The following is an 11,392-nucleotide window of genomic DNA, read 5'->3' as shown; positions in this document are numbered from 1 at the left end:
CCTCTATATGTTATTAGGGTTAATATTAAAAAATAATTTTTGGCTGATAATTCAAATATATATCTTATTAAAAAAGACAAAAAAAATATTTATGTATATATTTTTTAAGTAATCGAGTGATGCATAATAACCGAGAGCTGTTTATATATATACACACAGATGGAACAAATCTAACTGACAACTCTTGAATTTTTGATACAATTAACATTTTGTTATAATTTTTTTTCTTTTTAATAATTTATGCATTCTCAGATGATGTTGAGATCATATATTCTTTTATTTGTTTTAATAATAATAAATATTAAAAGAACTTTTTTTTATTTAAAATTTTTTAACGTTTTAAAATAATCAGTTGTTAGTAGTTTTCTTACAAGAATGATTTTAGGCCAATAAAAATTTTAGGACGAGTAATTATTGAATTACCAGTATTACAATACATCAAATAGGTGTGTTGCTCATATGGGTACAGCTCGTGTTGGTGTATGTTTATAAAACATACTACACCCGCGTTACTTTTCCATTCAATATATTAAAATAATTACTCAAAAAAATAATCAAAAATTGTTTGAAACTATTAAAAAAATTTTAATTAAAAATTCTAATAATATTATTATTAAAAACAAATGGTAAAAAATATAATTTTAACGTCTAAAAACGTAGACATTTTTTTTTTTAATATTACAACAAAATATTAATTGTATCAAAAGTTTAACAAGTTGTCAGTTGGTCTGTTCCACTCTCTATACGTATGTATGTAAAGAAAGATTAAAAATGCTAAATAGGAAAATATAAATTTGCATTTGAATTGTTTACTATGAACGAATATGCATTCATTATACTTAAGTCTTTACAAAAGGAATACGACATTTTCTCCTTGTTCCAAATGCAGTGCCACTTTATCACTGGACGTAGCTCGATCTGCCGGTCCCGATAGCATTGCGGTAGCGAAAGTCAAAACGATTCCGAAAGCTGCGGTGTACAGACCTGAACCTGTTGCGAATAAAAATATTATAAAAAACCAGATCATTACAAGTACATCAAATCCGGTATAATTATAAAACGTTTAGTATTCTAAATTGAAACTTACCCATTGTGCAATTTGCTGAAACAAAAGGCTCCGCTTGTATACCACATAAGTTAACCACGCGTTCTGAACCCCAACCGGCTGCAAAACAAATCACTCCTGTCATATATAGTAGACCTGAAATAGACATATATATTCGATTATTTACAAACTGTGTTTGATAATAAATAAGTTTGCCTATGATATATTTAACTTCAGAGTGATCAATTAAGGAAAAGACACTCGATTAATTAAAAAAACTACAATAATACGTAAAATAAATGTTCATTCCTTCCGAGTTAAAATACCTAAACTTTAATTTTATTTAATAATAACCTTTATTTTTAGTTTAATAATAGAAAAAAAATGTATTTCATGTAATATTTTTATTTAATTATCTGTTATTCTATTATTACTTGTTAAAGTTCAGTGGTTAAAGTATTTAAGTTCAATGATGAAAGTTGATTGACCAATTTTCTATTAATGATTTGCCGTTAAACGTAGAGTAGTAGATCCACTATACTACTACAGATAATAAATAGCTTTATTATTTGTGGTGCTACGATGATACAACACAGAGAGTCGATAATGAACTCAACCAAATGATCATTGTACCAACGACAAAAAATCGGTNTGATACAACACAGAGAGTCGATAATGAACCCAACCAAATGATCATTGTACCAACGACAAAAAATCGGTCAATCGAAAAAAATGTATTTTTTTCATTTACACAACAAACATATTTATAATAAATCCAAAGACTGATAATTGGTAAAATGTTTAGAGGGGCTAGAATAATTCGAGTTAATTAAACAAGGTTACATATTACTATCATAAAACATTTAGGTTTATAACATTAGTGACCCAACCAAACCTCCCGATGTTCGCCTAAGTGATTAAATTTATCTCAAATAATTAAATTGGTGAGCAAGAGAAATAATTTGCTAGGACAGTAAACATAACGAAGTGGATCGAGTACCCTTCATTCCGCCCCAGTACTGTAGTCATCATTGAATAGTTTCTGAGAAAATTAATGTTTTATCTTTTTTCGATCACTTTGTATATCACAAGTAATCATATTTATCATTCAGTAGTTAAATATTATTCTTAGGAAACTTGTACATTGAGATAAAAATACAGTATAGTACAGGCTCTGGAATATTTCTTGGGAAAAAAACCTTTGTGTTTTTATATAAAAGAAGTCTGCATAAGGCTTTTCAAAATAATTGTATAACGTAAAATTATAAAATTACACTGAAATCGATATACCCATTTCGTCTTTAATTATTGCACCTATACTTTAATGCGGACTCGTATCTTTTCATTCGAAATTAAAAATATCAACTTATACATATTTAATTATTAATTTAAGTTGAATTATTTTACCTGATANTTAGGTTTATAACATTAGTGACCCAACCAAACCTCCCAATGTTCGCCTAAGTGATTAAATTTGTCTCAAATAATTAAATTGGTGAGCAAGAGAAATAATTTGCTAGGACAGTAAACATAACGAAGTGGATCGAATACCCTTCATTCCACCCCAGTACTGTAGTCATCATTGAATAGTTTCTGAGAAAATGAATATTTTATCTTTTTTCGATCACTTTGTATATCACAAGTAATCATATTTATCATTCAGTAGTTAAATATTATTTTTAGGAAACTTGTACATTGAGATAAAAATACAGTATAGTACAGGCTCTGGAATATTTCTTGGGAAAAAAACCATTGTGTTTTTTTATAAAAGAAGTCTGCATAAGGCTTTTCAAAATAATTGTATAACGTAAAATTATAAAGTTACACTGAAAGCGATATTCCAAAAAGGGAGAGGATACCCATTTCGTCTTTAATTATTGCACCTATACTTTAATGCGAACTCGTATCTTTTCATTCGAAATTAAAAATATCAACTTATACATATTTAATTATTAATTTAAGTTGAATTATTTTACCTGATAAACCTTGTCCAGATCCCGCCAAACCAAACATACTTTTTCTACGAATAGATTGTTTACAAAAACTACATACAGCCATGATAGACATTATAAAACTAATAAAGATGCCACTAAACATTAAAACAATTGCAATTTTCCATGGTGTAGGAAACATGTTTGAATCGGTGGCCAATCCTTCAACAGCAAATGAACCACAGTGCTGAATTCCATTAATTTTTTTGCATCTGCTGAAAATTCCTAACGAAGGTCGACAGCGTACATCGAATGACTCTGTTTGATTAACTGTAACGAAAATTTTCATAAACATAAATATATTTAAAAACTGTCAACTTAAAGAAAAATAAACTAATTAAAAATCACTTTGTTCTATAAGATTTGGCAAAAGACAATCATATTCAGTAGGCCCGACTAACCATTGAGGAGAGTAGATTGCTGTAAAAAGTGTACATGTAGATATTAAACTTAATCCAACCCAGAGTAAACTTTTAGATGTCAAAATAAAGTACATTCTTTTAATCTGTAATTAAATAAAACCCTTTATTATATTTTTATAAAATATGTATATATCATTAAAAAAAAATTAAATACAATAAGAATTGATTACTAGTTAATAATACTATACAAATACTTACTTAATACTTTATAAGGTATTAAAAATATCTAACTCAATTTTTATATAAAATATTAAAAAAAAGATTTAATATTAAGATTTATTGTGAAACCGCCATTTTAAACACTTATAGTTAATTAACTAAAATTGAAAATAAAGTACATTTTTTTGGTGAAGGGGTGATATACATTTCATTATAATGTAAGGCATTTCATAATTATTCGGAAATATGGACCCATTAAATTATATATAATTATTTTGAAATTCATTAAAAAATAAATTTAATATGTTAATAACCAATAATATTAAAACTAAAAGATTGAGTCTTCTAAAAACAAGGTGCATTTAATAGCACTTCAATAAAATAAAATGTTTTATTACACTATCACAATAATTATATTATAGGTACGATTTTTTTTATTGTTTATTATAACTAAAAAAATACTGTTTTCACTCACATATTATTTATTACAAATTAAATGTGGTATAATAGTTACTAATTTTACACTATATAGTAGTAGTAGTAAAGAAACTAGGCAGTTAATCTGATTTAATAGCCTTTTAAAAATTATTATAAGAATAAAAATAATGTTGATGCCTGTTGTTAAGTCCAGTACTAGAGGCCACAATTTAATGTGGGGGCCTGATATTACATTACTGTTTTTGAAAATTGTATAGTGAAGTATTAACAAAAAAATTGTACATGTATTTGGATTTGATAATAGTAATAGGTATTTATTATTATAAACTTGACTANATAATAGGTATTTATTATTATAATCTTGACTAATAAAAATCATTTAACTTCTCATTCAAAGTATGAACTTATGCTTAATTTACGATTTATAAAATAATAACACTTTTTAGAAGTGGTTAAATGTAATTTATGAAATCTAATATTTATATTTATGTAATATTAATAAAGGCTATACCTAAGACTATATAACAGTATTGATCACAAAAATCAAACATTACAATAAATTTTATCAGAAGGGATTATTTAAGGTCACGCGGTTTTCGAATAAATAACCTTCCTTAAACTGAATGATGTTCAATATATTCTCATAAACATAATGCAGTGTTTATAACTATGTATGAAGAATAATTACCCATTGACGGAATCGTGTAATTAGCTTGAACATATTTAAGAATTTTACACCTATGGTAAGAAAAAACGCCTGAATTAATACTGTAGTATTAATATAACTACATAAGAAATATTATTATTTTTATTAATAATAAATGAAACAGTGCTATAACTGGGATAGCTTCTTTTCGTCATAACCATTTATTAATTTTCATCATAATAACTCATTATCAATATTTTGTAGATTTTACTTTTATGAATAAAAAAAGTATAAATATGCGGTTTTTGTTAGCTTAACACTAGAAATTTAAAATACTAAAGACAATGCTGCCTAAATACGTTTTTGGCTTAAGATAACTTCTATTGTACTGAGGATAACATAAATGATGTTTCTCCCAACCATGCGCCAACCTTTTCATACAAAAGAAATTAAGTACGTATGTACTTAAAAACCTAATTTAAAATATATTTTTAGTATATTATCTCAATTTTCGTCTCCCTTTAGCACGAATTTATTCCTATGACAAGAATCTATAGTAAAGCTTCAACTTTCAATACATACAAATTTATTAGTATATTTCGCATAATAATACATATTTAAGTATGAATGTCCACAAACCTGAAATTAATATATTTTAACATTCACTATATTATTGTAAATTCCCAGCCAAACATTTAAATTATTAAGGTATGTGAAATTGGAAGATATAATAAATGTAAAAAAATGGTAATTAATATGCATATTATACATTTGAATTTAAATTTTAATATTTCAACAAAAATATATGTATAATCTTAATTTACATTCAAAAGTTATAAAACAAACATTTTATTATTAGTGTATATTTAGAGAAAACCCCTTTTTTTTAGCTAAATAATAACAATTTAAATTTTGACTTTAAATAATTTAAATTTAGACGTTTTCAATAAAATTAGAAGTAGAGTTTGTGTTTGATACCTGCTAAAAGAGTTATTAATTTAGTACATGCTTGTCTCTAATTGGTAGTACTGGATAATGTGCAATACCGACTTGTATCATTGTTATCAGCTGTTGTTACTGTTGTCAGTACATTTGAACGTTTTCTGTGATTTAAAGTTTGTCAGCGAGTGTTCTGTCTAACCTATTAGCTCATCTATGTTTTATGTTCTTTACATACTACTACACACCTTAATTGATCTGTATTCTCATACAGTATGAATACTTTTTATTCATAAATAATGAATCNACCTGATAAAAGAGTTATTAATTTAGTACATGCATGCTTGTCTCTAATTGGTAGTACTGGATAATGTGCAATACCGACTTGTATCATTGTTATCAGCTGTTGTTGCTGTTGTCAGTACATTTTAACGTTTTCTGTGATTTAAAGTTCGTCAGCGAGTGTTCTGTCTAACCTATTAGCTCATCTATGTTTAATGTTCTTTACATACTACTACACACCTTAATTGATCTGTATTCTCATACAGTATGAATACTTTTTATTCATAAATAATGAATCATTATTCTCTTAAGTAAAACCACAATACTACTGGAATTATTCTACAACTCTAAAGTACTGCTGCCTCGTGCAGAGAATTTAATCATAGGTAGCATTTTAAAAAGCTCTGTCAGTAAACAGCTCATGTGATTCATGAAGAAGGCAGATCGGCCATAATCTTATTCAGAACCGAACAATAGAGAGGAAAGTGTTATTTTATATCCTATTAGCTTACAAGAAAATAATATCATAAAGTATAAGTTTATCATTTAAAGGTTATGTAATTCAATGGTGAGCATTAACTAAATAAAAAGTTAAAGTTAAGTTTAAAAGTTTATTTTTTTTTAACTTAACGATTTCACTAATTATTTTTCTAATAAACTTTTTAAATTGAATAATTTAATTTTCCGTTGAAATAAGTTAGCTTTTTTTAAATTAATTAGTTAAAATAATCATTAAGCTAAATTTAAAATTTCATAAATAATATATGTATTTATACACTGCGTAGGTGGTTTAATTAAAAAAAATTGAATTTTCCCCTAACCTAAATAATGTATTTATTTAAAAATAAATATAATTTTCTGCTGGGGGATTTTTGAACTATAAGGTTTATTGCACCTATTGTGTTATTCGTTATAAATTAGAAACAGCAGAAAAAAATGTACGTGAATTTTAACTGAATTTTTTTTTTAACTAGTTTCAAAAATAGAACAGTGCAACCAGCACCAAAAATGTGTAAAACGAATAAAAAAAAATTTTCGTTATTAAAATTTTCTTCCTATTTAGTTTTAAAAGTTGAAAATCGATTCTTAGCTTTCCCTTGCATCACCGACCAATAAAAAATGATTATGAGTGATATTACCAAAAATAAATGAATTTTAGATAAAATAAACTTCTTTAAACAAGTTAATTTAAAAAAAAATTCAACTTAGTCAATTAAATTTATAATTTGTTATATCTAACAAATAACTTTTAACTGTTATTCTATCGACATCGTTTATTTGTAACTTAATTTAACTTGAGTTAATTATTTCCATTTACTTGTCCACCTATAATGCAATTTATATTAGTTTAAGTCTTGTTATTGGTCCATGTGATCTTTATGTAAAAGCTATTGACACCAACCATTTACGAATGCGTTTCGTTGATCAAAAGTTTGGAATAATATCTCCAATTAGATATGCTGGTAAAGAAACATTAACATATGTAAATGTAAATAAATGTTTAATATTGAAATAAAATAATTCTAAACGCATTTATTGAACTTCCTGTTAAGCAATTACTTTAAAAGTTAAGTCACGTTGCGTTTCAACAAAAACACGTCTTATGAAATATCTTGAATAATTAATTATTAAATGGGATAAAACTCTAAAAAATATTACACAAAATTTTTTTGTTTCGTTTACAAACATATTTAAACCTAATAATATTTAGTATAAATATCATAAGATATTAGAAATTCTAAATTATAACTAATATACTTATAAGTATCTTACAAATGTAGATGAAATGCAAAAAAAAATAAAAACGTTTTTGCGTTGGACGATTAAATATCTAACACCGACAATAAAAAAATGTATTTTGAGTGCACTATCTTTTTTAATTAATCAAAATTGCCACTTTTTACAATCATAAAATTACAAAAATATTTTAATAATTAAAAAAATTTGGATCAACGAGCGATTTCTAGAAAGTAATTTTATTACTTTAAATTAATTCTTTAAAATANGGAAACATATTTTAATAATTAAAAAAATTTGGATCAACGAGCGATTTCTAGAAAGTAATTTTATTACTTTAAATTAATTCTTTAAAATACCATTCTAATTTAATAACTAATATATGAACATTTAAATTTTTTTGAAATACACGTGCATTTTTCGAGTAAAAGTATCGTTTGGATATTATTTTAGTTATTTTTATATTTTTTGTTTGGTTAATTAAGTATACTATATGTACTGTCTGTCAATTTCTTTTAAATATGTTTATAATACAAAATTTTTGATTTAGTTAATCAAGTTTATTGTTATAATTATCTTTTGTTTAAACTTTTACTTAATAATCAATTTACTGTTCGAATGTATTTTTTTAAGTTTGAACTTTTTTTTGTTTGTCCAAGCAGAGTTTATAATAGGATACGAATTTTTGCATTTGCGCATATAAATATATTTTATCAAGGAATGTTTGAAAAGTTATACATCAATTTCAGCACGGTTGTAAGTATATAAGTTTTGTATATACATTATCAGAACAGTACAATATTAATAATTTTATTTATCTCATATATGATAAATAAGTCTATGAGTTTATTGAAAAAATCGGGATTATCTATGAGAATTATGCTGTACAACGTCAAATTACAGTAACCAATATTCTTATCGATATATTTATTAATATAACGATTACAATTGTAATGCAATCACTACACATTTATAATTATTTAATTTATAAGATAACGGATTAAGATAAAAAATGTACACACAGATTTATTTAATGAACGTGAACATATTCATTTGACAAACAAATTAATTTGTCTGTAAACTAGTTCCTTTTTTACACGTTAAATGCGAATGTGAACTCTTTGAATTTTTTAGTGAACGTTCGGAACACTGATATAAACAAATCACAGTATCGAAATATTAACACAAATTAATAAAACTAAAAGAAATGTTGGGTTATAGAAATAAGCCTCATTGCATACTACAATAAAATGAATGTTTATGTGGACTAATATTTTGGATACCTAATATGATGAGTCATTTCCTACAGTGTGATAAATTAACTTTTGTTATTTTTTTTTTTTACATACACAGCATAATATTCGTTTAAAACATGAGGGCGACACACCTAATTCTAGTTTTGCGGTACTACAACGAATGTAAAATAAGAGGGTGATGACTGAAGAGGGTGTGTTTTAACACACTATGTCTATAGATATGGGTGGCATCCCAAATTTAGAAAATATTCTCAGTAAAAGAGTCAATATTTTGAAGTGGTACTGTGATCGCTGCGTATGCTACCTAAATAACATTCATTAAAAAAAAAATCATTTATTATATTCATAATTTTTTTATAATTTAACTATAACTTGGGAGTTATAATGCAATATTTTGACTTTCTCGATTTATTTAGAAATTAAAATTGGTTTATTTAACCAATAATAACTGCAAAAAATGTACAATCCATTATCCGTAGTTTTATTGAATCCGTGTATATTCTGAAGATCTTCATAGATTTAATGTTTTTGTACATAATAAATTTGTCAAACCATCTGTTATAACTCCTACGTGTATTTCATACACAATGCATTATGATAATATTATGCAAAGTAAATCGTAGTTTATAGAAGTTTTTTTTCCATTTTGAGCAACGATTTTGAATTGTTATTTTTACTCAAAAGAGATCAAGTAAACCAAATTATATAAATCACTTGATATAAAAAACATGTTTACATCAATTACTAGTAAAAAAAGGGTTAATATGAGAACACATGTTCACTCAATAAAATATTTAATTCGTTTTAAGAGATTAATACAGATAATGTACGTTATTCGACCATAAATAGCACAAGACATAATAAATCAAAAAATAACACGCCACGTAGTTATTTTAAAATAAGGTTTTTAAAAAATTATCAATTTAGATTTATTATAAACCTTCAAACTTCACCTAGTTCATAGTTACATCTTTAATTTGTTAAAATTTATAAACTGAACTAAAATATTTCGGTTCATAATCTTACAACAAAATTTAAGCTTACATACATGTTTATTGTACTCTGAATCAATTGCTCAATCAATAACAAAGTATTACGTGATATTGGTATTCATTTTGTTGATTGTTGATTAATAATTAATAATAATAATAAATAGGTGACACAAGCGATTATTAAAATTATTAAAAAAGCTGACTTCATTTTATAACAAATGAGACCTAACTGTGTTAAAAAAGCTATTTTTACATTAACATTTTTTTTATTTTCTGTATCTTATTAATATATTATTAGTTCATTACATAGACTTCGTTTTATCAATAATAAATTTTATTTATTTATTTAAGTATAATAAACAAGTAACCATTTAAAATACGTTATAACTTTTAAGTACATTGATGTCTGTGAGCTATTTATTGCAATACGCCAAAATTCAATTTTTTGTCTAAATAGAAGTTTGAATTGCCAAATTTATTTAAATGTGTAATGCATATTATTCATTATATTTGATTTTAATTTTAAAATAATAAATAAAACCGCAATATTTATCATTTAAAATATAGATTATAAAACACCATAAGATACCATAAAAATATTCTTATATCTATACAATTTATTACTAGTAGTTATTGTACAATAACAATATTATATAATAGTATTATACGATAATTACTATTGACATAATTCGACGATTACCTTAACAGTAGTGATTACTATCCAATAAATGTCTGTTAAATTTAAATCAATACAATTTATTGACATTCAAAGTCAGCAAACCACATACAGTGTTTTCTCATGAATGTATCGCACGCCGTATCAAATACTAAGAATAGATTTAATAAAAAACACGTCAGACGATTGAAAATCGGATCTTCACAAATATTTACGTATTCGTCCAGCACGTAACACAAACAAACGAAACGAACTAGTCGACTCGATCATGAGACTTGCCGAATGAAACAGATATGAATGAACGAGTTGCTGTCCGTTAGCGGATGCCGACTACCGCATCTGACACCCCGACGCGCTTCCGTCGCTGTCCATACACCGACTGCCGTGTGGTTCGGAGCAGTCTGTCTCACTACGTAATGTAGTGTGCGGACAATAGACAACAAAAAACAACAACAATAAATAATAATTAAAGCGCTCGTACTATACAAACCACTAGGTGTTCAAAACTTAAGAGGTCCTTCACGAAAGGAGTTTCGGCAGTACAGAGAAAATGGTTACAATTGTGTTGCTACATGAGATTTCGTTTAGTTATATTCCGTAACCATTTGTATGATAAATTAAATGTACAAACTTTGGCGATAAATAATTAATTTAAAATTAAACATTAAAGTAGCACGTGATCATAACCTGGGTGTATTCAGTAAATGATAATTAGATATTAGTGTTCATACAGTTATCTGACTACTCAATCGGAATACAAAATATACCGAAATGTAAAATCATTTTGTTACATAACACACCTTAATATT

General features: G+C 25.7%; 1 protein-coding gene across 3 annotated transcripts in view; it reads right to left on the bottom strand.

Annotated features, from left to right (window-relative positions):
* The window catches only part of LOC126904546 (LHFPL tetraspan subfamily member 2 protein-like), a 13,561-nt gene extending 2,410 nt beyond the window's left edge, over positions 1 to 11,151 (bottom strand). Inside the window, exons 1-5 of one of the 3 annotated variants that reach the window (XM_050683658.1) lie at positions 10,608 to 11,147; positions 3,385 to 3,541; positions 3,022 to 3,306; positions 1,088 to 1,201; positions 606 to 990 (exon numbers count right to left, since the gene is read on the bottom strand). In XM_050683658.1, the coding sequence (XP_050539615.1) occupies positions 848 to 990; positions 1,088 to 1,201; positions 3,022 to 3,306; positions 3,385 to 3,541; positions 10,608 to 10,673 (765 nt within the window). In that variant the 5' untranslated portion in view covers positions 10,674 to 11,147 and the 3' untranslated portion in view covers positions 606 to 847. Of the gene's footprint in view, positions 1 to 605; positions 991 to 1,087; positions 1,202 to 3,021; positions 3,307 to 3,384; positions 3,542 to 10,607 lie in introns of those variants that run through there. The other 2 variants (XM_050683659.1, XM_050683660.1) reach the window with 2 other exon arrangements.
* Between the last annotated feature and the right edge of the window lie 241 nt (positions 11,152 to 11,392).

The sequence above is a fragment of the Daktulosphaira vitifoliae genome, unplaced genomic scaffold (assembly GCF_025091365.1).
Source record: "Daktulosphaira vitifoliae isolate Bord-2020 unplaced genomic scaffold, ASM2509136v1 Scaffold_4, whole genome shotgun sequence".
NCBI classification, from domain to species: domain Eukaryota; kingdom Metazoa; phylum Arthropoda; class Insecta; order Hemiptera; family Phylloxeridae; genus Daktulosphaira; species Daktulosphaira vitifoliae.
This window is presented reverse-complemented; position numbering and strand designations above follow the sequence as displayed.